This window comes from Amblyomma mixtum, chromosome 8, assembly GCF_055824585.1.
Source record: "Amblyomma mixtum isolate Tamu chromosome 8, ASM5582458v1, whole genome shotgun sequence".
NCBI classification, from domain to species: domain Eukaryota; kingdom Metazoa; phylum Arthropoda; class Arachnida; order Ixodida; family Ixodidae; genus Amblyomma; species Amblyomma mixtum.
The window spans coordinates 49612587-49640545 of record NC_143019.1 but is presented as its reverse complement, the minus strand read 5'-3'; the positions used below and the strand labels follow the sequence as shown (position 1 = coordinate 49640545).

The 27959-nt window shown below is 51.3% G+C and overlaps 1 protein-coding gene across 1 annotated transcript in view; it reads right to left on the bottom strand.

Annotated features, from left to right (window-relative positions):
• The window catches only part of klar (klarsicht), a 324252-nt gene that overhangs the window by 224663 nt on the left and 71630 nt on the right, over positions 1 to 27959 (bottom strand). Inside the window, exon 7 of the mRNA XM_089557260.1 lies at positions 19907 to 20034. Coding sequence (XP_089413386.1) covers positions 19907 to 20034 — 128 coding nt within the window. The remainder of the gene's footprint in view (positions 1 to 19906; positions 20035 to 27959) is intronic.

Genomic DNA, 27959 nt, shown 5'->3' with positions numbered 1-27959 from the left:
GGAACTGACGCAAGCCATTTTAAAGTACAGCCAGACAAGTCATCGGAGGACAACTGCCTATCATCCGCAAACCAACGGACTCACAGAGCGTCTGAACAAGACCATCGCAGACATGCTCTCCATGTTCATCGACGCCGAACACAAGACGTGGGACTCTATTCTGCCCTACGTGATCTTCGCCTATAATACTGCCACCCAGGAGACAACCAGGTTTACTCCATTCCAGCTGGTATACGGCAGGAAGCCCACAACAACACTCGATGCAATGCTCCCGCACGTTTCCGACGAAGACAACCTCGACGTCGCCGCCTACCTTCATCGCGTCGAGGAAGCCCGAAGACTTGCACGGCTTCGCATTCAAGACCAGCAGCACACCGACGCCCGACGCTACAATCTGCGCCGACGAGACACGCATTACAAGCCAGGTGATCGGGTTTGGATATGGACGCCAGTTCGCCGCCGCGGATTGAGCGAAAAGTTGCTGCGACGCTACTTTGGCCCGTACAGGGTTCTCCGTCGCATCGGTGACCTCGACTATGAAGTCATCCCCGACGGCACGACAGCATCTCAGCGACGCCGCCCACGCCCGGAAGTCGTACATGTCGTACGCCTGAAGCCATATTATGAACGCTGAAGGACTCGAAGTTTCATTCTCCGTGTTTATTTTCATTTTAAAGCATCGAGACGATGCTTCTTTGGAAGGGGGGTAATGCCACGTATCATTGTAGTGTTTGTTCGTTCACGCTCAAGGCTGCAGGAGAGGGTTGTTATCACTTTTGTTCGTGGCGCGAGAAGCGACCAGACTAATCTCGATTGATCGCAGCCATGAAGGGCTGCATCTAGGTTTTTCTAGATTACTGTAGATGATCTTGTCCTGTTATCTGGAAGTTTCCTTGCCGCCTTTAAATTGAGCGATGCCGCGAGCGGCGGACATTCGTAGTTCGACGACCGCCGAGCACGCCTGTTGCTTACGCCGCCGCCGAGTGATTCAGTTCTTTTGAGGGCGCAAGTCAGCCCAAATAAAGAGCTTCGTTTGCAAGTATTTCTGGTGTCTTCCTGACCGCTGGACTGCCGTCACTACAACGTGACAATATCAGCGCGGTTTTTGGACTACGCAACCGCTGTGGAAAGTCAGGATCCGTGTGATTTAAACTATAGGCCTTTCATTCTTAACAAGTGTGCTTACGTACTCAGTCGCAGCTGACATGGTGACCGCACTCCGCTGCTGCTGCTCTATTGAACCATCCCATCAACCGATAACGACGCCATGCTGAGAGCTCGTTCAGCGGGCGCACACGAAACTTTTGCTGATGCTAAGTAATTTATGGAGTGCATGCCAAACGCAATCGCCAGTGACGCCTCCAAAAAGCGAATATAAATGGCAGGAACCATTGAAAAAACAAAATAGCCATAACACACCCTGAAAGGCCGCGAAACGGAAAGGACAGATAGATAGACAGCAGCAAAAACAACGGGTCGGTGGGGAGAGGGCGCGTCGATCCTCACCTTGGAACACACAAAATGAACCCGCGCACACCCTCCGCCAGACACGGGGCGGAAGCGAGAATGGAGGATCCGCAACGAGAGAGAGAGAGAAAGAGAAGCCCGCACTTGCTTAATCACCGCGAGCATTTGCGGCAAATTTCGGGGAACAAACGCAGCACGAACACGCGCGCCCCTCCCGCGGACTGCGTATACGCGCTCTAATTAGAGTTTCGCCCCAGCGAAAGCGGGCCGAGACTCTGAGGAAGAGGAGGAGAAGAAGATGTAGCAGCCACACAGTTCGCCACTCCGGTCTGGCCTCATCAATTTGGCGACCGGCGAATACCCAACCCAGTTTGTGCGGCCCCCATGTAGCTGTGGCACGGTCTCGCCGCATACACGCTACGAGGCGCGCGCGAGCGGCGAAAAAACGCAACGTCACGCGGCACCTCGTCTTCATCGAGACCTGGCGTATACACGAGGATCAGCGAGACTCAACAACGGCCACGCGAGCGTTTTCTCTCGCTGGATCATCGTGCGCTCTGGAACGCATGACGCGAAACGAATTCCGTGTAAAATCGAACGAAACGGGGCCGTGGAGGGCGGAGCTCGTTAATCGTGGTCGATGGCAGGTATGCGATGCTCTTGTCTGTAGTCTCCTTCGAGTTTCGAGAAAGGGAAGTGGGCAGGTCAGCAGTCTGACTCGGGCAAGCCGCGCTATGCGAGTACTGGACTGGAAAAAACTATGGGGCACTTTGGCAGCCTAAAGTGCGCTAGACGAAGGCCTTTGTCGCGCTACTTCGACTGCCAATGTCTGTCTATGCTTGTTACGGCTGCACCACTTGGGAGCCGTCTTCCTCCACTAGCTGCCGCACACCGACTGACGACAAAGATAACGACTGCATATATGTTCGTTACGGCTGCACTGCTTGGGAGTCATCCTCCTCCACTAGCTGCCGCACACCGACTGGCGACGGAGCAGTGCTCGACGCCGCCAGGCCGACAGCTCCACCTGTCGACGAAGAGACGTCACCTTCTGGCAGCTGCGCTCGTCGATGAGTCTCCCCAGACGCTGAATGTAACGCCGGACGGACGGACTGGAATATCAGCCATTAAAGGCTTTCGCCTCAAAAGGGAAAGCGCAACATACGGGTGGGCGTAACTGCCCGATCGATACATGGATTATTCTCTGCCCAACGATCTGAACATCCAGATTAGTGAAGATGCATCTCGCACGGCAGTGAGCACCGAAACGAATTGTGCAAAGCTATGACGCAGAACACGGAGAGAAGTACGCGTTGGCGGCGTTGACAAAATTGCTGCAGAAACTCGGCACTGGAGAATAGGCATGCGTACATTGGGCAAATAGGCATTGACGATGAAAAGGTTGACGACGCGCATAACTGGCTCCCTCCATGGGTTAGTGGAAACCTCAATCGCGCTTTCAGGCACGTGACGGTGGTGTCCACCGGCAAAAACCTGTGATTTCGCACAATATTTCGTGCTTAACGATGACAACCGTAAAGCATTTCTTTTTTTTTTTTGCGCAATAAAACGATGAGTTCTCTTCCATCTCTCATTCGTGTCGTTTCTATTTTCTTTCTGTACAAGAGTGCCGCCAGCGCTGAAAGCAATCTGTTACCCTGTGACGGCGAGCCGTGTAACCGTTACACTCTTCTACAACGGGGCACCTTTGGAAAGTGTGAGCACGACCGCTTTTCCACCGACAACGAGAACAAAAGGACGGCCGACATGTGCCATGCGACGCCGGATGACGGACGAGCAGCAGGCAGTGTATGGCGGGTAACGGAATATGACAGAGTGCGCCCAGTCGCTCGCTTTCGGCGCTGCAAGTGCGGGGGATGGGGAATCGGCAAAAAGTCAGCTCTGCGCAGGTGCGTGTCGCGACGCAGCGTACCCCAGAACCATACACACTGTTCCGGCAGCCACATACTGCATCAGAGATCAACCTGGAGCACACCACCGATGGCCCAGTATCGACGGACCAGACAGCAGTAAAATCGGAAGAACACCATAAGTGCCCACCATCCATGAGTACACCAAACTTACTCTTGCTTCGGCCCGGCTTCGGCCCGGCTTCGGCCCATAAGATCACAGTCTGCGGAGGTTTTGTTCTAGGCGGCGTTCAACTTCGCTGCTCCTTCTCTTGTACCCAAGTAAAATCAAAAATAAATTTAAGACAAAACTTTTTACAGACGTCCCTACTCTACAGCAGTAAAAGAAAAGAAACTGTCAAAACAAGAAAAACCACGCCACCCCCGAAAACCGCCACTCTCACTTCGTTTAGGAGTGGGGCACAACAACTAACCCCACAATCACTGAACCGTGACGTTTTCCTGATGTATAGTTCGTCTCGCGCGCTTAATCCTTCGTTACTGGTGCCTTCGTTTGAGCGCTGGCAACGTACAGTGCTTTTATGGCTCTATAAACATTTAAAAATGTGACCCGATTCGCCCACGATGGGAAAAGAGCGCAAATGACGAAAAGATTACAGCTACACACAAACAGATATTTGTGGTGTTCCGCCACGCGCATGAGCCTTTGCATTAAACCACCAGGCCCACCCATTAACTGCCGCGAAGAAGAGCCGTCGAAAGGTCTCCGCCAGTATACCTGACACCCCAAATCGCGGGCACTGGATTCGCTCACTGCAGCTGCCCCGGGACAACCTGCTTACGCCCGCTCGAGGACACCAATGTTCTAAAGCTGTTCCAGAAAAAAGCTGCAGTGACGAACTGCACGCGTCCGCTTTCCCACTACGACCACGCCTCCACGGTGAAAGGAAAAAAAAAAAGCTCTTCGAAACGAGCGGACAGTTAAATAACCAGCTCTGGATCGGGACAAACAACCACACCGCAGGACCACTTTCGCGCTTCGACCGCCCCGACGACAGGAAACCCCCGGGGACACGGGTGCGAACAAAAGGGGCGGCAGCTATTTCGGCGAAAAAGCAGCCGCGGGAAGTGGACAGAGTGGGACAGGCTTCCAAGATGAGTGGGACAAGGCCGATGCGGATCGCCGGAATGTGGAACGGAAAGCGGAAGGAGGAACGGGGGAGGGGGGAGGTGAGCGGCAGTTAACTGCGGGACACATCGACCGGTACGACACACACACGCACGCAACCACGGCAACGCTCGAAGCGACCGTGGAGCGGCTGTTGCTCGCAGAATAACGGCGAGCGCGGGATTGGGACCGCCGAGCGGGAAGCGAGGTTCGCGGCGGTTTCTACGACAGCGAAGCTGTTGGTGGGTCACTTGGCGCCTGAGCGGCGGCGTCGTTGGCGCAGTACACGACGTGACCACCTCACGGGGCGTCACGTGACCAGTGACGTCACCGGCAGCGCGGAGGCAACCGGGCGCACTCCGCATCGCAAATATCAAAACTGATGAGAAAACATATGACCTTGGAGGGACTTTTTGCTGCTGTTTTCTTTTTATTCTGCGTCAATAACCGCGTTTATACACGCCAAGCATGATTCATCGTGGGGGTACAGCGCGAAGACGGCGAAGGAAGAAGACTGCACAGACGAGCGCTGTGTCTGTGTATAGCGCTCGTCTGCGTAGTCTTCTTCCTTCGTCTTCGTCGCGCTGTACCCCCCACGATGAATTATAACAAACTCGCCCAGCTTGCCATCCTTCCAAGCATGATGATGGACTTCTAGAACTATGGCTAACGGCGCACAGGGTACGGAACGCGGAACACTAACACTGGCGGTGGAAAGCAACAGCGAGTGTTCAAGACGAGAATTTCGCAGCGTAGTCTCGCTGACAATCGCCCAATGCTCAGAGTCGTCACTTTCTATCTGCGCAGGCGTGGAAATGGAACAATGCGATCACCTACGTGCTATATAGTAAGGCTGCAAGACGCCTTTCATATACGCGTCGCCACGTACTGCTCGCTGCACTGTTGTGGACCTGCACTAGCGAAAAAAACGGAGCAAGAGACCAAAGAGCACGCGTTTTCAAAGTTTCACAAGGTTCGCAGCACTGTTGCCGGAGTATTGTGCCAGTCGTAACGCGAAACACGATGACGGCACGAGTTAAGTGACCGTACCATCTCCTTTCGACCAACGAGGATGGAGAATTCCCGTGTTCGCTGGCTGGTCAATGAAAATATTCCACTTAACTCCAGGAAGTGGACTCTCACGGAGATAACGGGAAAAAAAGATTTTTACGTTACCGGCACTTTTCTGTTTTCATTTTTCTTAAAGGTGCACTGAAGAGGATTCTGAACTTGTCTTTTTGCCGCGGGAACTCGATCTACACGTTCCTAGCATTCTTAGAAACTGCAACTTATTGCCCTGTATGGCCGATTTCCCTAATTAAATCGAATTAACGTCCGGCTCCCGCCCTTTTTTTTTAATTCTGCCTCGTACGATGGGCGGAGTCGACCAACGCGTGAAGTTCCTTTCAGCCAGCTCCGTGGAGGCTTTGCTTTCGCTTTATTTGGTTTTTTAGGTTTCCATGAATAAATAGTTTCATTCGCAGATAATATAGCCGCAAAATAACCCCGCAGAAATAAAAATACGCGCGGACTATTTGCTGCTACGGACTACTACGTATTACTCCGCCGATGGCAGAGCGGCTAGCCGCCACGGGACTGGGTGAAAGGCACTCCACGCGTTGGTCGACTCCGCCCACCGTAGGAGGCAGAATTAAAAAAAAAGGGGCGGGAGCCAGCCGTTAATTCGATTTAATTTGGGAAATCGGCCATACAGGGCAATAAGTCGCAGTTTCTAAGAATGCTAGGAACGTGTAGATCGAGTTCCCGCGGCAAAAAGACAAGTTCAGATTCCTCTTCAGTGCACCTTTAAGCTTCTATACAGAGTGGTGCGAATACATGAGGGCGCGTCAGGGGAAAGCAATCGAATTCCCAACATTACATTCGTAAAAAATCGAAGTTAGCGCAGTCAAGTCCAAGTAGAACAGATGGAACAAATTACTATCGATTAATGCCAACGTACAGTGTGTAGCGTAAACAATGCACACGAGATGCATATCCAAGCGAGAAAGAATATCTTAACCATTGCCAAAAGGCTTTCGTCACTGAGAGACCAATCAAAAGTAACACAAAGAAAAACGGGGCTTGCGCCACAAAGTATCGGCACAAGTCGCTGAGACAGGACGAAGGAAGTGGAAAACCGTGGCCGCAGGGGACGGCGGTCGACGCGTATAAGCGATCCAGCCACACACACACACAATACAGGCAAGGCGGACGAGATGCAACACACGCATCGCAATTCCGCTACGCATGACAAGCTCTCTACAACACGACAGGTATGGTGAGAGAGAGAGAGCGAATGCATAGAGAAGAGAAAGCTGTAGCGACAGGACGGCTTTCGGGCTCGCGGTTGCGTAAAGGGCCTTCACGGATGCGTCGATCCGATCGTGTCCGTACAAACATACAGGCAAGACGTGCTGGGGACACGCCTTCGACTGTTGCGACGTCCGTCACGGGGTGCTTCAAGGCGGCAAGAATAATGAATAATATATAAGAAAGGAGAGAGCAACGCTGGTACCAGAAAAAAGAAGTCAAACAAGCTCTCGGAAAACAAAACAAAAAAAATCCCGAGCACGTACACTCCGTAAAATCCTGCCTGGTAGTGCGAAGCCAAACACGCAATACGAGGTGCGGTCTATACAGAGATACACTGAAATGGGAAAAGGAAAAAGTTGTTCCCGCGTATCATCCGACCAGAAACTAAGGGTGACATGGTTCTGTAATGTCGATGACGGCTCCTTCCGCGATTCTGGCATGGAACGGAGCTGGGCCAAAGGGGTCGGGGAAAAGGCGAAACGGTCCAGTAAGAATTGCTTGATAGTGCAGCATACATGACGGATGACTGTCTGCAGAGCTACAGCGACCTGGTTTTTCGCAAGATGCCGATCGCGCTGGTAGCACTAGCTCTAACGGTAATGCTTTCGACGCCACGTTATCATCGAAACCGGAACTGCCCGCTACCACGTTCGACCGGCCAACGCAGCGAAGAGAGATGTCCCGGAGGATTCACGACCATAATAACTGAGATGCACATTGTGCCTCCTATATAAGGTACCCGGTAATTCTAGTATTATCGACGAATGGGCTTTCATGCGCACAGGTAGCAGCACAGGCAACACCGTTGGTAATTTCCACCGCACCCGGGTTTCCATTGCGAGCACAGCAATATCTGAAGTACGCAGACGCGTTCCCACTTCGCCACCACCGTTCTCGAGCCCACGGCCACCTATAGCGACGGACCCGCGAACTGTTAATCAGCAGCAGAACGACATATATCAGTCTAAACGCGAATACTCCTACAAGGGAGTAAACAGGAAGCAATCTATCCTCTATAGCGAACTCCCTGTTATAAAAGAGAGCGGTAGAGGACGGCTTAGCCCCTTTTTACTCTTTTTTGTTTACGAGTATACAGCAACACGCAGGGACACAGAGGCGAGTCTTCTCGGAAACGCTCTTACTATGTCTGGGTGTTTGCGGTATACGCTTAGCGGCAGCCTTCCTTCTCCTGCTTCGCTCCTCGTTCGATGGCTCGCGTACGCACACGCAAAGCACTGCCAACGCAGTATCCGGGAGTGTGACGCAACGGACGGCTACCGCATGAAACATGGTTCCGCAGAACCACCGTTGATGCGCCTAGGCAGCAAAACCCGTTTTCTTTTTTTCTTCTCTCTCTCTCTCTGTATTCTACGGAGCTGCCGGAATCGCCTTAATTACGACTCGCCATGGGATGCCGTTCCGCGTTCGTCTTTGCGAGCAAGTCTTTCCAAGACGCGCACGAAGCGAAAACAAATAAAAGCAAGAGGGGTCCATACTCGGGTGCTATGGAAGTGCGAACCGAACGGCTCGCGCGCGAGTTTTTGATTGTGATGCATTCCTAGCGAAACACAGCAAAAAACAAAAACAAAAACAACTGCCTGCTCAGCTTGTGAAAATGTAGAATACGCGGCGCGAATGCCACGATATCTTTGCTCAGACCGGGGAGGGAGTGTGACTCGCGATTAAAACGATAAAAACAGGAACTGCGTGTGTTATGATACGAAAGCACTACTTAACACGGTTCCAAGCAAAAATCTTGTGTGAAGCCTGACCGTGAGGGTGACCTTGGAGACAACCAGGAGAAATAAATTATTGCCGCAACTGGGATTCGAACCCGCGGTGGTGCGAAAAGATCAGCTTTGCTGGCCACTGCATGAGGGCACTACGATATCGCCATTCCATGAGAACCTTACACTATCGCCGCAGCCGATCACGCCTTGTCTGAAACTAAACACAAAGCAAAACCATGAGGCCAACCAGGCTAAACACGTGCTTTCGCACGCCTACTCGATATAACCCCGTTAAAACCCTACCACTGTTTATTGCGAAAGCAATACTACTCCCAAGAACTGCCTTTCGCGTAGCGGCGGCCACTTGGCCCGTTTGACCTTTTGAATGACCCCTGACGTAATACCATGCCTAGTGACGTCACCGCGTGACGTCATACCAGGAGCGAAAGACGGGCTACAACTCGGCTCGTCGGGTGACGGCCGCCGCTTGGCACGGCGCGCCGCGCTCTTCCCACTAGAGGCGCTGCATGTGCAGTATAAAACACCCCCTTTCGCAACCTACCAGGCTTAACCAAAGCTAAGCCCTCACAATTTTTTTTTAATGACGTCACGCGGCAGGGCAAGGAAGAACGATGAGACAGCACAGATCGTAGAGGTTGTCCAGAAGCCTCAACGCAGGAGTGCCTTCCATCCCCGCTCCATCACCGAATCTTCCAGCGGAGATGCGCGCGTCCTATCACCGCTCGTCACGGGTGCGCCGGCGGCCTCTCTTTGTGCGTGAACCGACGCACAGGCGTCGCAGCCTAGCGGCGCCGACGACCGAGTCTCCGCGAACAAAGGACGGCGCCGCGCCAGCGCCGCAATTTCGGCCCGGCCCAAAAACCACCGTCGCCCCGTAATGAAGCGCTAAAACGCTGCAGGCAGACGCCACGAAACCGCTCGGGCATGGAATGCGAGCCAGAACACATGTTGCCCACATCTCCTCCCCTGCTTCCTTTCCTCGCTTTCTCCGCACTAACGATTCGTGCGCGGAAGCTATAATATACCTGCGCGATTCGCGAGGGAGACGACACACACCGTTCGGTGGGCGTTTCGATAAACGTTTAGTTCCGACATGCGTGCACGTTCGCACGCAGCCGTCCCGTTCGCGATCTCTGCCGTGCACAAGCGAGCGCACAAGCACGGATGAGCGCACATTCGTACCCCACACCCCGTACATATATACACGCACGCATGTCTGCGAGCGCACGTGCATAAACGCCGTTCACCGTCCCTCATGCACGTGCGCTTACGTGAACTCTACGTCTGTACACGCGCATATGCACAGAACAGCACGCGCACATCTGCGTGCGCGTACACGCACCGTTAGTGCTTCGCTTCGTTAAAAGCGTGCAGTACTAGTGAAGGTGCTTAATCAGCGAATACAACGAGCCGACGCGAGTACCTATGAAAACTGCGTCCCATGACAATGCATATTTACATGCATCCAAGGTTAGGTCGTCTGCTTCCGAAATCAGGAGCAGACGGCACCGCAGACGCGCGAACTGGGAACAAGAACGTTTTGTAAAAGATTGCTAAGAACTGTTTAAGTGCATAACTACTTTCTACCGGACACTGCCGCTTCAGGTTTGGAGGCTACGCACGTCGCAGCTTCCTACAGCACTGCAGGGTATTATTCGTCAGGAGCGGCGGTGCGTGCCGTAGATGCGTGAGGGACCACGGAGCTCCGCTGCCAGTGGTCGCCGAGACTACCGACAGATGGCGCGGCGCCGCGCTGTCGCTTCCAGGCCGCGGCGTATTTCAACCGCCGCTTCATGATTTTCAGGCACGGTGGCTGCTAAGGTTCCCGCCACATCAGCGGCCATCGAAAGCTTCCCTTTCGCAACGCGCCGAGGCGTAGTAGACGCGGAAGCGAACACCGATGAATCAAAAGGGGGATCGCGCACGCGCGATGCAGTTGCGCGCGTGAAAAATGAACGCCGGAAAAGTAATCAGCGCGAAGAACAGCGGGCAAATGGCGCTTTCTCCGCCCGCGGGATGCAGTTAGATGGTTGATAGGCAGCCCGATAATAGCCGTGTCTCGCGGCCCGTGAAGCCTCGCGTCGGCCGCCGGTAGCGCGAACAGTAAGCGGCGCATTAAGTGGAACAAAAGGGGCATGAAAAACGAACCGCCGCACTACGCTATTGTAGTTCTACGACGTCATTGTAGTTCGGGGCGCGATGGGCGCAGTCGTACCGTAAACGGCAGACTGCCAGTGAAAGAGGGTCCTCCACACTGCCGCAATCGAACTTGACGTCATCGTTTTGTGCCGGATTAAAGAAACCTCCGAGGCGTTTTGCCATTCGCAGAATGGCCCACACGTCCCGCAAAGGACAGACGCGGTGAAAAAAGCTTGCGTTATAGGGGGCATCGACGAATTGGTGAAAAAACAAACAAACTTATAAACCGATGCTCAGCTGTCCGCAGCTAGTGTAACAATCAGGGCTCGCGTCAACAAAGTTTGTTTGTTTATTGGGGTTTAACGTCCCAAAGCGACTGAGGCTATGAGAGACGCCGCAGTGAAGGGCTCCGGAAATTTCGACCACCTGTGGTTCTTTAACGTGCACTGGCATCGCACAGCACACGGGCCTCTAGAATTTCGCCTTCAAGAAATTCAGCCGCCGCGGCCGGTATCGAACCCGCGTCTTTCGGGTCAGCAGCCGAGCGCCGTAACCACTGAGCCACCGCGGCGGGGCGCGTCAACAAAGCTACAGAAGAAAAGGCGGCACATGAGTTGTGCCTGGAAGCCCAGAAGGTCGCGCGAAAAGTGCATGTGAAGTCCGCGTTAATAAAGGCGAAACCCTACACACGCACAAAATTACACCCACAAAATTATCTCACACTATCTACCCTCGTTCATACTTCTGCGAATAATTGATGAAGCGGGCTGCTTAGTTGGTCAAGGCAACGGGCGTTGGACCAGTGCGATCGTACCAATCAGCGGATAAAATCTGGCAACGCCTTGGAGGGTTTTCCGTTCGCCTCTTTCTCCGCGCGCCAGCCACGGGCGCGAGGCGAGGGATTGTCCAACTGATGGGAGAAATCGGTCGACGGTACTAGCACCCTTGCCGTGCCCAGAAATAGGAAGTACCGTAACGTAACGGTCCTTTCCTCCTCGCAACCGCGTGTGCGACGATAACTATACCCGCACTCTATCCGCTTCCAAGCTTGCCACACGCCGGGCACCTCTCAGCACCAGACCGGCTCTCACTTAGCAGTCTACTCCTCTCAAGCGTGTGATCACGCGAATTCGACTGCCGGCTACGGCGCCGAATTTCCACGCGGGTCAAATGCAAAAACGACCGTCTACTGAGACGTCGGTGCACGATGTTGAACTACTCCGGGCACAGGAAATCACTCCGGTGCCTTCGAACGGCGCCCGCCTCTTGGCAGCGGGTGCAGCTACGACACACGAAGGTGCACGATCTCTCCCATAGTGCAACAGCTGGTAAAGTGCCTCGCCGAGACACGGAAGGCAATAAAATAAAATAAACAGTAAACAGGCCTGAGACAAACCGAAAAGGCTGCTCTTTGCTCTTTCTGACACTTTCAAACCACAACTTACTACCGAATTATAATTCGGTCCGTTTTGACCTCTTCACGGGAACCTACAAGGACCTCCGGCAGATGTATTTGGTTTCTATGTAATGTTATCTAGTCTTGCTGTTGTTTTCTTTTGGATTTGTAGCAGTGAGTTCCGCTTTTGTTTTCTGTTCTTTTTTGTTGTTGTTTTCTGTTGTTTTCGTTTACTATGAGTACAATATCTGTATCATATTAAATATGTATGTATATGTTTGGATATCAAGAATATGTTATGTGATGCCGTCATTCTGCCAAAATAAGGGATTGTGGACCTGTCAAGCTGTCCAAGGACAGCTTTTTTCTACAATCCCCCCATATGTATTTGATAACAAATAAAGATTTCATTTCATTTCAACTTCAGAAAGCCCGTAGCTTTCTTCGGCGTAACACAACGCCTAAAGAACCGAGCCGTGTTCCCGCCCTGACGCCCTGCTCCAAGGCTGTGCTTCCGTGTCACGTTCTCAGGTCGCTTAATTAGACGCGCCGAGACAACCACCGCCTTGCACCACGAGTGACAGGCTCCGGGGGACGTCCCTCGAAACGACAGCCGCTAAACGAACTCCCCATCCACGGTGCGGAGTAACAACGTCAAACCGGAATCGCACAACGCCCTGCTCTTCGGTTTCTTCGGGCGACGGACATCGTCCAGTTTCGCGGCCGCACCGACAGCCAATAAATACGCGAAGACGGGCCGCGAAGAACCAGCGCGAGGTTGAGAGAGATGAGGAGGGGGGCAGCAAGCCGGGGAAATAGCGTCGCCGCACCTTTGCTTTCAGGACGCCGGGCCGGCCACGCCACAGCGGGCGAGCGAAACAACCGGACGACGGCGACGAGATAGACCTGCGCGGGCGGACCAGTCAGTCACCCCGGGCGGCAGCGCTGAAGGGGTCAACGACCGCGCCGCACAGAGGTCTCTCCACCTGGTCCCCCCCCCCCCCCCCCCCCCCCCCCCCCCCCATGCTTGGGCAGGCAACCGCGCACACCACGCCTGGCACCACCACGGCCACGCCACGCCTCCCCTGCCTCTCCCTCCCACACCTTTCCTCTCATTAACCCTTTCAAAGCAGGACAGAGAGAGAGAGAAAGAAACATTAGTCACGCGCTGTTAACCGTCGCTCACTGGTTTGTTTTCACGACTGGGCGACACAAAGGCAGCCAGCTACCATACAGACCATTACTGAAAAATTAAGAAGAATTGCTGGGGCTTAGTTTTGGTTAAGCCTAGGTAAATGCAAAAGCAATATCCCCTTGGGCACGCTATGTGTTTCGCTTATGGGTGGTGCACATTGCTAATGTTAAACGGTAACACAACACAAGAATCTTGACTCGGGTCCGAAGTCTTCCATAGCTATACCGAAGAACCGGCGAGCAGGCGCTACGTTTCTCTACACTCGATAGCGCCTGGATGTCTGTGGATGACGCCATACGACACGCAGCAACACACATCCATCACCGCAGCAAGGCCTGCAAGCTCTTGCAACTTGTATGACGTCAATCGCTTGCCGCCGTTCGCAGGTGGTCGACCGGCCGCGAAGTTCTAGCTGCGGCGCACTGAAGAGCCGACTTGGTCCCATCTCTCGCTCTGATATGACGTCAGTAGTCACATGACCGACCACCGACCGTGAAGGGTAAGCTGCGGTACCGCGAAGAGGCGAAACCTGTTTATTGCTTTCGCAATAAAATATAAAGAAACTATGTTCTTCTCCTGTTTGTGACGCGGTAGAGCCGTTTGCTTGCGTAAACATACAGTTCAACAACTTTTAGACCCAGGAAAAGTGCCAAGCTCTTAATACAAGGAAGAAGTTCACTGAAACCTTCGCGAAACAGGCAGCGCGATTCCTTATTAACGGTTCAACGAATTTAGCCAAGTCTTTCTATCCATCCTCCTCCGATTTCTTTACCTACTACTCTATTTCTCCTTCCTTGTTCTGAGCGAGATGCAAAATGGAATGAAATTCGGGTCGAGTTTTGTGGACCGTTCCCTATAGGTGCGATTCGTACGGTCTCGGCTTGGGTTGCAACCCCGAGGCGGTCATATTCACTGCCAGCAGTGGAAAATCGCTCCGTATTCAGGCTTGCGCGTACCGTTCGTCGGGGCGAGTCGACGTATACCGTTGTACGTGCGAAATCGCGGCACATCGGCACCCAAATAAAAACGCTTTCCCCGCGGATAAGCCTGCGACCTCTCGTGATGGGCGGCAGAGCGCAGCGGCGACGCGTCTCCGAGCAATCTATTTTTCATCGGGAGCCCCAGATCAATACGGGAGACGTCAATAGCGCAGACACGACAACACAGTGTGGAAGTGGAGATAGAGAAGAACGTGGGTCGTAACGATCTCGCTACAGAAGCGAGATCGCGCGATGGACAGGATGCGACCCAGGACTTTCGTTGTAGCGTCCACGGGGAGACGGTACCGACCGCGGACGGCGAAAAAAAAAAGATCAACTTGAAGTAACCAATGCGCTTCGCTACAGCGCTCGGTTCAGACGGATTCGAGCCTGTCACGCCGTGTGCTAACCATGGCAACAGCGCCCGTGGAGAGAAAGTTCGGCGACTGCGCAAGAACCAGGTGTTCTGTATCCGCGCCATGTTTGCGTCGCACTGCTTTGTTCATCAGCAACTACAGTTGCTGTGATTTTTCTACATGCAAGGGCAGTTTTCTTTTCCGCCGGCCCGATGATCGAAAAGATGAACGAAATTGCATCCAGCAATCTTTCCAGCAGTCAAGTGCGGCCTCCGAAAAATCTCCGCGAACGCTCAGGCAGTATTCAAACTTCGTTGCGAGAGAGTTGGTGCATTCTGAATCTAAGAAATATAAGAGCGCTAACACATGCATCCACAGAACGAGAGAAGATTTACGAGACACATCTACGGGTGCCTCGTAAATCTTCTCCCGTTCAGTGGAAGCATGCTTTAGCGCTCTTATATTTCTTAGATTCGCGATGGCAGTACGCACCCGCGCGCTGTAGAGGAGGAAAAAAAAACGTTTATAAAAAAGCCGGAATGCCAGTGGCTGGGTAGGTTACTAAAATTCTTTCGAGCTTGGCAACGCCGACAGCCGGTGGTTAACGAGTAAATGAAAAACGGGACCAATGGTTGCATGCAGGCGTATAAAATTTCCCAGCGAATTTTCCCGGCCGCGGCGGTCGAATTTCGACGGAGGCGAAATTCTCGAGGTACGCGTACTGTGCGATGTCAACGCACGTTAAGGAACCCCAGGTGGCCGAAATTTCCGGAGCCGTTCACTGCGGCGTCCCTCATAGCCTGAGTCGCTTTGGGACGTTAAACCCCGGTAAACAAACTAGAGGTTTGGAATCCGCGCCCTTGTTTATTACTAATGGATGGAATTAAAAAAAAAATTGGCGGGGGCTTAGCTTTGGTTAAGCCTGGCAGGTTGCGAAAGCAAAAGCGCAGCGCGTCCGTGCGTCGCGTCTACAGGTCACGCGTGGCTACCGGCCGCCGCTGCGCGACGACTCAACTTGGTAGCCCATCTCTCACCCTGGTATGACGTCACGCTATGACGTCACTAGGCGTGGCATGACGTCAGAGGTCATTCTAAATGTCACGCGTGGCTACCGGCCGCCGCTGCGCGACGACTCGACTTGGTAGCCCATCTCTCACAGTGGTATGACGTCACGCTATGACGTCACTAGGCACGGCATGACGTCAGAGGTCATTCTAAAGGTCAAACGTGGCTACCGGCCGCCGCTACGCAAAAGGCCGTTTATGAGCGTAGTATTGCTTTCGCAATAAAAGAAACAAAACGAAACAAACAGGGATCAATGAGGAAAAAAAAAGAAAGTCGCAAAGGAGCGAACAGAGCAACGAAGAAAACCTAAGACAGAAACAACGATAGAGATAGAGGGAGAATAGAAAGAAACGCGACGTCAGCTACAAAGTTACTGGTGTCATGCAGGCTCTCATTGCGCAGCTGAGAAGCAGATATCAGAGAGTTTTAGCATAACGGAGGCATACTGGCGTAGACGTATACAGCGCTTGCGCGGCCGACGTCCGGTAAACTTGTACACGTCTATGCCGGTACGTCTCCCTATGCTAAAAGCCTTTATTTAATGCCTCTTTCAGCCCCACAGCCTCTACTCGCTTTCTGCCACCCAAAGGTGTCGTATAGGGAGCTAATACTAGCTGTCTCTTCCTGTGCTGTTGCTTTTTTTTATTTTTTAACGGGAACTCCCCATCGCATTTCCAGTGGTTGCAACTTGTGCTTTCGATCGCACGAACAAAAAAAAAAAAACAACGCGGCTGGGGAAGCACGGATGTAGTAATAACGCGCTAGCTAGCATGACACGAAACTGAAAACGGTACGATCACAGACAAAAAAAAAAAGGCTATGCGTAAATAAAAAAAAAATGCTGCAACCAGCTGTACACATGGCGATCTGCTAACTGTGCTTATAATGGATTCATCGCACGTTTCCCAACAGACGCACGCGCACAAAATACAGGTTAATCGAGGAAACAACCGGGCATTCGGCGAAAGCGAAACGAACATGACCGCGACAGCTGTGGTGCATCATTTTGGTGCCGCTGATATGTTTTGCTTCCGTGACGACTCCATGTTGTCGTACAAACGTTCGGTTTCCGCAAAATGTCAAACGAACAGGGGTTTCGCGTGTGGCGCGGATCCCGCACGGAAGTAACTGGAATACCTGTCACCGTGATAAATGAAACGCGACACGTTTTATACGACCCCATTCCATGCCGCACATTTGTACAAAGTACCACATTAAAGAAAGAAAAAAAAATCGAGCAGAGCTCGCCGCTTAGCGACACGCTATTCGAAGAACAAATTTCCAACTCACCTTACCGACGGCGTCCCCTAAAGAAAGGTGTCCTGGAAAGGGAGCTTCAACCAGTTCGACGGTTACTAAGCTAACGGTTTCAAAACCAGTGCACAGGTCGCGCCGGTCTATCCACAAATTTCCGCGGTTAATGAGATGCACAGATACCAAAGTTGCCCGTCACGCGGCGACGTCGCGTCGCAAAAACAAGACCAACGGCACCGCGAAGCGACGCGTCCGGGACACAGTGCGCTCGCTATAACGGTCGGCTGACCACTGGCCGGACAGAGTATATGTCAAAAGCCGGTTCGCGTCGGGATTTCCTGTCAACACCCCGGCTCCGTATAGAGCTACCTACATAACCCTTCCTCTCCACCCTCTCGAACTTCCGCATAAAGTCCCAGCTGATACCCCTCTCTCTTCGCTGTATGCTCGGCGGGAAAGCGAAACTAAGCAACAAACAACAGCAAAAAAAAAAAAGAAGAGAAAGAAAACGGCGGCAGGAAAGCAGCCCTTTCCAGCTAATAGACGGCGGACACGCGCGCAAGCGACAGGCCGCCGGACAGCGCTATGGCCGCTCCACAAACAGAAACAACGGCGGTGTGACAAAAGCAGCAAGAGGGTCGCGCACGCCGGGAGCCGCGCTCCACCTGCGCACCCCCCCCCCCCCCCCCCCCCCCCCCCTCCTGCTACTCCGCCCCGTCTACCGTTCAATCTCCACATCCTTTCCGCATTGGTCCGCGCAATTAACCGCAATCTCGTTGTTATGGAAACCGCCGCAAAATGTCGCGCGCGACGTCTAAGAGGGAACTTCCGGAAAAACGAAAATTTCGGGGTAAAGCTCGGAAATCTGTTCGCCTTCGAGCGTTTCCTCGTTTCTTTTACGGACGTTCGCGTTGGTACTCTTCAAGAAACGAAGTCGTTCCCGAAGGTGCGAGTACCGTTACAGAAAGCGGCGATACACGACGCGCCATCTGGCGGACAAACGAGGAACGCATTCAATCAGGAGCAGGGCCTCCGAAATACCAAATACACAAGTCTCGGAGGCTATACAATGCGGAGGCCGTTGCGGATGGTGGCGCCATCTACAAAGTGTACCGGAATGAACTGCAGCGGGCAATATCATAATATACTGTTACGTTTCTACGATGTCGCGACGATGTTGGAATGTGGCGCAACAATGCTAGCAGAGCACACGTGAAGAGCAAAACGCTTGCTGAACACTGAAGGAAAACGGCCGGCTTCCCCGCAGCATGCCTCATTCTGTGGCAAAGCACGCTTTACAGAGCAATGGGACACGGGCGTGACGTTGAAAGCCGCTACCGCTCAATCCTCATTCTTGCCAGGCAATAACGTAACCGCGACGGCCATGTTCAGTCTGAACCCGCTGCATAGCGCGGTGATGGCATGCGAAATGAAGACGATTCATAACAATTATGTAAACAAAGCAATAATGCATAGCATTAAATGCTCATGACTGCCAGAAAGCCGAGTGCAGATTTTCAACAAGCTCGTAGTAATAAGGTTCAGCATAGCAATGAAGATAAAATTGTAGCAGACACTTAAGCTCCGCTCTACCCATATATGCGAAATTGGTCACTCTCTATGTTCATATATATCCATGGGAGTCCTCATACCACTTCTGGCGCTGAAGTGCTGCGGTTAAGTGATGCGCCACTAGCCTGGGACGGCAGGTGCTGCCATCGGTGAGGCTTGTGCGACCCAGGTTTCTGTTCCCGGGCATTTTCTCGTGACCAATCATTAATTTAACTGCCACCAAAGTGGCCACCCTAACCCAGCTCATTGATGACCATGCAGATGACGATGCTAGATTTTCTGCAGAATGAGAGCCTTAATGCTCTTGCGTTAATAAATATTGTCCATTCTGAAAGGTGTCTTCCACGCGGTTTTGACAATACAAGTGACACATTTCTCGGCACACCAGAGTAAAATTCTATGCTAGCGAGAATGTGCCCATTGATGGGAAAAAAAGGCCCACGGATGCCGCAGTATATTTTATGAAAGGAAGGAAATATAGAAATAACTGCAACATGATACCTAAGAAGCGGTGTAGTGTTTTTCCATCTAACTAGTGATGTGTTGTTGACCTGAGGAATACTGCTGTTCGATGAGGGTATCATTTAGCAGCAACTTTTTATAAGCTGTATATCCCCCAAACAGCTAGATACTAACAGGTGCATATAACTCTTTTATAACTATTTACGCAAAAATATCGTAGCCTTCAGGCAGTTGGTGGCCAATTAGCCATGCATAGCAGAGGGCCAAGGCTCAGTCTAGAGAAATCTATGAGCACAGTCCTTTAGTAAGCATGTCAGCCACATTAGCGCTAGGTAATTGTGCTATGCAAGCGTTTCTGATAGTTTGAAAAAAGAAGAAGCTGAAAATTTACCACTGTAACTATGTCTATACTCTGGAATACAGGTGAAAAAAACCTGCTTCGGCTGTAGCAGTTCTGTTAACACTCAAATCTGTTTTAAATTTGTAAGCATCGCACTGTCTTCAATACATTTTAGGTTCACACTAAGCATAAAGAGACTACAATGCACACTTTGAGGCTCGTGCCAGAAAGCTGCATGTCCTGCTTAACACAAGCCAACCGCAGTGGTCATCTTGCATATGACTGTCAGTGTCTTCAAGCTGCGCATGTGGCGTTGTGGTACGACGTGCTGCATAGAGCACCGACGCGCTGCATAGAGCACCAACGCGCTGCATAATGCTCTGAGGGTCGAGCATTTATTTTCACATAGCGCAGAGACTAAACTGTTCAACCTAGTCATTCACTTATGGATGAACCTCCCTGCATGCTTGTGATGAAGAGCCACATGCATGCTGCAGCCGAAGGAAGGTAGCTGGAATCCCCTCGAACAATTCTGAAAAGGAAGAGGAGCAAAAAAAAGCTGTGGAGTCGGGCTGACCTGCTGGGCGTGCAGCTTCTCCTGGATCTCGGCCTGCGTCCACGACGAAGACATCGCCATCTGGGAGGGCAGTCGTGCCTCCAGCTCCTTGAGGCAACGTCTCAAGCAGCGCATCTCCTGAGCCACTTCTGCTCGCAGCGAACATGCAAAGACACAACACAGCAGCACGAAGACATGAGACGAAGGCCAGTCAGAGAAAAGTCAGACCCAAGTGTCAGAAATTAAGCCTATAATGACTGGTTTGCTTTGTGGGGTTTAACGTCCCAAAGCGACTAAGGCTATGAGAGACGCCGCAGTGAAGGGCTCCGGAAACTTCGACCACCTGGGGTTCTTTAACGTGCACTAACATCGCACAGCACACGGGCCTCTAGAATTTTGCATCCATCGAAATTCAGCCGCCGCGGCCGGGATCGAACCTGCGTCTTTCGGGTCAGCAGCCGAGCGCCCTGACCACTGAGCCACCGCGACGGCGAAGAATATAATGAGGCACACAAAGGGAATCAAATGTCAGGACTATAAATATTAAGGAAACAGACGGAGATGGTCATTCATGGAAAAATACATACCTCATTGTTGCACCAAGATTCAGGACCTCACACTGAACAGTTACAACAACACACATGCAGATTTTTTAAATTTAATTTTCTCCACATAAAGAGTTATGAGGAAAACTGAGCGTGTTGGTGTGTTGCAATAGAAAATTATTGCAGCACTCGTCCTTGTTTGTTTTTCGTCTGTCATCCTGTTTTTTTTTGTTTTTTTGCATTTCAATCATTTTTAGTGAAGCCTGTGCACACAAGTGAGACAGTGTGTGTGCTCTGCTCCAATGCCACTGTATGCATATTTGAGTATGTGTACACAGAGCTCGTCTATGCATCATAAACTACAGTGGATATGTATAGTTCAGTGAATGACAACTGAGTACATGTGCTCGAGTTTCATTACAGCAGTAGTAACAAGATTGTGACACTCAGTCAAACTATGCAAGAGGTGTCTCAATGTCAGCAAAGTAAACAAGATTAGTGTGCAACCACTTGCTACCATCTGTGTTTAAAACCAGTAGCTGAAGTATGCCACGGCGAAGTGCACTGATCTGCTCCTGACAGGGGCAGATTTAAGGACCCCCCCTCCACAGCGAAAAACTATAAGAAAAACAATACTGAATCCCATTCCAATTTTTTCCACATTTTTTCCAATCCATCCATCCAATTTTTTTTTACCCAATTTTCCGTAAAATTTTCCATCCGTCCACATGACTTGCAATCGGCATTCCTCTTGTCCCTCGCGGTGACAGTGATACTGTGTGGGTGATGTCGGCACATCAGAACTATCTGGCAGGAAGCCCTAGTGTGCGGGCATCGAGTGCCGAGAAACAGCGAAATGGCAGGTGAGTGGATGGTTGGCATGCGGATGCACAATGAGAACCAAAGGAAACTGCTGTCCAAGAATTGCTCAAATCTGTCGCTTCCACTGTGCACCTGTCACCCGCCTGCTGCCTGCTTATATCTCTGCCTGCATTATTATCGAGGGAGGTAACTAGTATGGAAAGCCGCAGAACGACTATTCGCCTGCTCGTGTATTCCTTCGTCCTGCATGTGTTGTTGCTCCTCGATGTCACATGTTTGGTCAGAGCCAGCACACTGATCTCACCTATGAGTGCAGGGCATCAGTGCTCACAAAAATCTCCACAGTACAAAGTGCACCCCAAACAGCTTGACTGAGTTACACAGATGCCGAGCCAAATGCATAGCAGCTACCTATCCTGTTCGGACAAAGAGTCGGAAATTTTCTTTTGAAGAGGTATTTTCCATACAAAAGAAGCTGAGAAGGTGTCAAGGGAATTTGTGTTTGCATGTAGTGGCTCTGGTGAAGCCCTTGGCTGTGATGCGATGCTTCATAACTTCACAAGAAATGCTACAGCTATGAGGGTTGGTTTCAGCTTAGCTGCTGCCTCATGCTTGTCGGTGTTCATGACAGAAAAAAGTGCAGTAAGGGAGCAGGAAGGGAAGAGGTAAACGGGACAAGCATCAACTTGCAGAAGGATAAGCGGGGAAAAAAAAAAAGGCAGTTCTGCTTTACCCCTAATAGAGTTCAGTTGAAGTCAGAGCTTGTACCGCTTGCTTCTTTCCTTTGTGTTTACGAACTGCGCCATTTTGGTCAAATGTTTAGGGGAACCCCCAAGGTGGAGTAGATTTGTAATAAGGAAGTAATAAGGGAGCCATTATCTAGCATGAAACTGTTCAAATTTGCCAGATTCATAAATTCATCAGCATTGTTCTGGAAGAGTACCAGATGGTCTGTTTTCCAAACACAGCTCTTCAGAGACCTCCTGTCAATTACCATCAGTGTGCCACTGTGCTCCTCTTGTTCAACGTCACTGTAAAGGTGCCGAGTTTGTGTCTGCAGTTTCTCACGATGATACCCCTTAGGCAAACCTACCTGTCCCACAAAACCAGCATACATGCACAAAAACACAGTGCACCGACGCAAAGAAGACTCTGGCACGTTCCTCATGCATCACAGCGAAGTGGCCACTGGCTGGAGTACCACAACTCCCAGACTGAATCGCGGCAGCGATGGTTCAATGCAACTACTGGTGAAATGGGTCTATTACAGGGTGTGCGAGTAGTGGTTTTTTGGTTCAAAGTGAACAGCAATTTTCTTTGGATAATTTCAAAGTGAATCAAATATTTCTGGCACACAGAGAACGGTTTCTAACACACAAGGTCACTACATGAAAAAAACAGAGTGCACTACAGCTTCATCAAACTCACTCATGCTGTGTCAACTTTCTGTAAAAATGGCCATCGGAAATTGGGGAAGTTGTCCTACATGCAGCGCCGTAGTATTTGTGTGATGTGAGACCCATTTGCGGGACCTCTGCCTGATGCTTTTTATGATTGTGTCGTGCAGCTGCTGCTTTTCAGCAGTGACTCCATGAACATCTGCTACTCAGTAGCTCCTTGCACCACCATCAAAGCTGTGATAAGTGCAGTGGCGATGCTCTGATGCTGCGGAATACAGTGCTAGTACAGTCGACGACCGAAAATTCGGACGCCTGATTTTTCGGACATGCTTGATTATTCGGACTTTTTCGCGGCACCGCGACATGGCCCATAGAGCCAATGTGTAAGAGCGCTTGAAATTTCGGACGCACCGCAACTGACCACTCGATTTTTCGGACCTCGTTCGCACTCGCCGCCAGTACCCAAGCCGCCATATAATGTGTACAGTGGAACCTCATTAATTCAGACTGCAGGAGATATCGAAAACTTGATCAAACAAAACGAAATTCAAGCTTAAAGGGAGCCTCTTGCGACGGTGAAATTCTGCGCGAGTCGGCACATTGCGCTCGCGTGTTTTCGAATTCGTACTGTCCTTGAATGTCTTCCGCCGCACGAACTTGAACCGTAGTCTGAGTTCACTGAACTCATCTGTGCCGAGTCTTTAGTCCCGAACACGGAACGCGAATACGATCGCGGAGCACTTGATCGCGGAGGCTACGCGCACGCCGTGGCCTCCGCGATCGAAGCGCACTTCGGGCGCGCCGCCGGATCTTATCGCGGCCGCGATCTGCTCCGGCGCTGTGCCGTTCGCGGAGGCCACGCGCGCGCACCGGAGCTTCCAAGTGCAGTCTATGGATGGCGCCGTGATCATTATCATCAACATTTTTCTCTGTCACGATTTTCAGCTGTTAACATCGGCATCAGTATCGCCAGCTCCAGCCTTTCGTGGCGTGTTAGCATGCGTGTTAGCGCGTTCGCCGTGATAGTGGCTTTCGCGTGCTGCCGCCGAGCTTCACAGTTTTAGCGCGATGGGCAAGCACCTTAAGCTACACGGCTGGGAGTTAGCTCTCGAACGCGGTCGGTAAGCGTGCGGCGGGCGGGAAATTCGGCGTGGCCGAGAAGTGCGTCCGATGATGGTGCAACCAAAAGAGAAACACAAGCTGCAAAAAGCGCGCTTTCCGAGTCAAGCCGTGCGAGTTTCCTGAACTGGAAGAAGAGCTGCTCCTCTATGTGATGGAATTTCGGAACAACGGCTACGCGTTGACAGCGGACATGCTGCGCGGCTTCTTTTGGCATGATCGTGCACCAGAGCGCAGCACCAGCTCAGGAGTCTAAATACTTCGCGAGTGACGATTGAACGTAGAATAAATGTCGCTAATTCCCTGGTTGGTGTGTTTTTACTCAAAAAAAAATTTTTTTTCGCATATCGCGTGTATGGGCAGCACCCCGAAAATTGGCCCTCGAATCTAGAAAAAAAAAAGTGCGGCCCTTATACGCGTTTATACGGTATTTCGCGCGGCGAAATATAGTCATGAGGAGCTTTAGAATGTGTGCAATACAATTGGCCGCTTTCTCCGGCATAGTGGAAATAAGTTCGCGATTTTTCCGGTGAAATTTGATATTCCGGACTGCCCGATTTTTCGGTCGTTTTCGCGGTCCCTAGAGAGTCCGAAAAATCGGTCGTCGACTAAAATGGGCACATGGGATAGCATGCTTTAAACTGAGCATGCGTCAAACGGCATTTTAAATCGAGCTTTAACGTAGGCTCAAATCGCGTGCCCCATTACGCGAGTTTAGCAAGCACAACTCGAGCCCGCTGAAATATCCTTTCCAACATGGCGTCGCACTTTGAATCAGGTCCCTTGCTTCGGAGTGAATTCATTGTTGCTACTGGGCTTTTCAGGAGTACGTTCATTGCTCATAAACAGGGCATCAAGCTCTCGTTTTGCCTCATCTCACCTACAGCAAAATCCACGAGCGATTATTTCGAGTGATGATAATGCCACTCCTAGGACCAAACTGTATTGCCCAAAGAGTAGTGCTCACACTGGTTTGTTGACAAAAGTGGCTTCTATTCTAAAAACCAGATGTTGTCTTCAGGCTGAAGTTATTGCTGCATCTCTGCTTGCATAGGCTGAACTAAAAGTGCGGATGTGGCAAACAGCATAACGTGCTGTAAAATGCTTCCGTTTAGTCCCTTCAGTGTTTGGTACGCAGGCAGCATCTATTTATGCCCCTTTCCAACCATAGCTGCATATGCCGCAAGCAGACAACAAGCAGACAATGAAGCACGGTTTAATGCTGTCTCCTGAATGGCTGAGGTGGTCGCTAGCCTCTCTAGATGAACTATGGCGGTACGCACTGCAAGCCCAGTGTCGCAGTGCGTCGGGCCTAGGAAAGGAGCACCCGTCTCCATGTGTCCCAAGCTAGCTCCTGTTCTTGCTCGCGCCGTCGCACTTTATTAGAGAATTTCATGCGGCCAAGAGTTTCAGAAACGTTATTCACTCGAGATGAATGCTTCAACGTTTCAAATACCAACATTCAAAGCATATCTAATACTTACTATTCGACTGAATATTCGAACACCTCTAGCCTACTGTGACTGCATCGTTGCACAGCTGCTTGCTTTTAGCTGTGCGCATGCCTCAATGCCATCCACAGGAAGTGCGTGGAAATAGAACCATATGAAACAAGCATTCCGAAAACATTAACTTGAGATGAATTCTCCAAGATTCTGAACACCAAGACATTTCAATCGAATTGAATATCGAACACCTTATTATCCGATCAAATATTTGAAATTATCGAATAGTACTAGCACAAGCCTGCTTGAGAGGGATGATACTCATCGCACTACCTTTTTAGCCACCTCAGGTACAAAAGAAACTGAGCAAAAGGAAAATCAATACAACAATACTTTTCATTTATCATGGCCTCCAAAACAACAACAGTTATGGGATGGGACAGATGTGTAACTTTTTACTTTAAGAGAGCGAACTCTTTCCGCCACATTTTGTGCCCTAAGATTTGAGAAAACAGTTTCTTGCTGCCGTAAAGCAGAAGTGCACTCCACAAACTGTGAACTATTTGAACCTACATGTTCAACCTTCAACTTCGTGCAATTTGCACAGTACTTGTGATAGTCAGTGTGACGATGTAGGTAGGGCTCTAGTGTGGACGGGAAGAAGAGTAAGTAGAAGTGGAGAAGAGGTACAAAATTTGATTTCGTTCTGATTTTAGGGGGGGATTAACATCCCAAAGCAACTCGGGCTACGAGGGACGCCGTAGTGGAGAGCTCTGGACGATTTCAATAAACCTGGAGTTCTTTAACGAGCACTGACATAGCAAAGTACACGGGCCTAAAACATTTCGCCTCCATCGAAATGAGGCCACCAGTAGCCGGAATCAAACTTCTGTTTTTCAGGTCAGCAGCTGAGCACCATATCCACTGAGCTACTGCAGCAGCGGTAGACGTAGAAAACATGCAGAAGTAAAGGAGTGTATTTGTGGTACGCGGTGTCTGTTCTCTGCTCGGTTCTTGGCTGACTCGTGTCAGCCCTGGGAACCAACCGTCAGAGCCAGCACAGCAGCAGACTTCCACTGCCTAGTGCTGCTAAGTAGCAGCCACAGTCTCCACAGTTCCACCATCTCACCAGGTCCAGCGCCACAGAATAACAGGCGAGTGTCATGACTCCCACCACATCACCAGTGACACCTTTCGTCAGTCTTGATGATGATAGTGAATTTTTATGAAGCAAGGGCACCTGCGGCCAAACAGCACCATGGCACAAGGTATTCTCTTCTACTCTAGGTGGGTTCAAAGACCCATTTGCCAAGCATTTCACCGTGAATAAGCCGAGCACCAGGCGAGGGGAAGATTAAGTGTACACCCATTCTATAACCGGTGGGCACCCGGGGGCACTGGGGATCGAACCCCACACCTCCCGCATGCGAGGCGGCTTTCGTCATTCAGTGCGCGAGGTCTAAATGACGAAAGCAACCTCGCATGCTCGCACTGATGCTTTCTACACCGATGACATCACCCTCTGGGTGACCACCAGCAATCTTGGCGATATGGAGACCACTCTCCAGGCGGGCCTGGACGCGGTGGTGACTCACGCCCGGGCTATCGGGGGTTGAGCTCCGTCCAAATCGGAGCTTTTGCTCCCTCTGCCTTGGGGGGTGGTCCCCATGCTGCCTTCTCCTCTCACCGTCTACCTGAATGGCACACCCATTCCTCTTGTCTCTACCCTCCGCATCCTAGGACTATTTCTTCAGTCTAATGGCAAGCACACCACCATCATCACTCGACTCACAAACACTGTACACAAGACCATCCGCCTCATACTCCGCATTGCCAACCGTGAACACGGCTTGTGCGAACTCGACCTCTGCCGCTTGGTCCAGGCCTTTGTTCTAAGCCACTTCATCTATTATCTTCCTTTCTCGCTCTGAGGAGTACAAAGTCAACCGCTTCATTCGGCAGGCGTATAAGACGGCCCTATCCCTTCCCACATCTAACCTCGACGACTCAGCTTTTATCCATGGGCACCCCAACTCCCTTATGGAGCTAAAGGAGGCCCATCGTACGGCCCAGCTCCTCCGTCTCTCCCGCACCCGCCCGGGTCGCATACTTCTCTCCACCCCTCCCCTCTTATCCCCCTTCCCACCTCAGTGCCCATCCCTTCCCACGTCTTCGCCCTCTTAACCGTTCATCCCCTCCCTAAGAATATGCATCCTGAACACCACCCCTCCCACAGAGCAGCGCGAGCCTTCACGCTCTGGCGTGAGTACGGACAGAAACCTGCCGCTGCTTATGTGGATGCCGCCTCGTACAGCCACTACCCATCTCACATTCCTGCAGTCACTGACAACTCTCTCCAACCCATTCTTACTGCCTCAGTCTACACTTCGACCTCTGAAGATGCCGAGAAAGCAGCTATTGCCCTTGCCATCCCACAGACCTCTGCGAAATACATTTTCAGTGACTCCAAACCTGCGGTCTAGAACTACACGGTTGGTCGGGTGGCACCCCCTCCCATCGGCATCTTACGTTCAGACACCATCCCCTCTCGCCCCATCCAAATGATTTGGGTGCCTGCTCACGCGGCCCATCCTGGCAATGAGGCGGCTAATTATATCATGATTCAACCGACCAGCAAGCCCGCCCCCGCCAGGAATGGGTACGTGCCGTGCACTCTTCACATACCACAATACTATTAAACACTACCGCCCCTCTCGACTCACTTTCCCCCCTCCTCACAAAT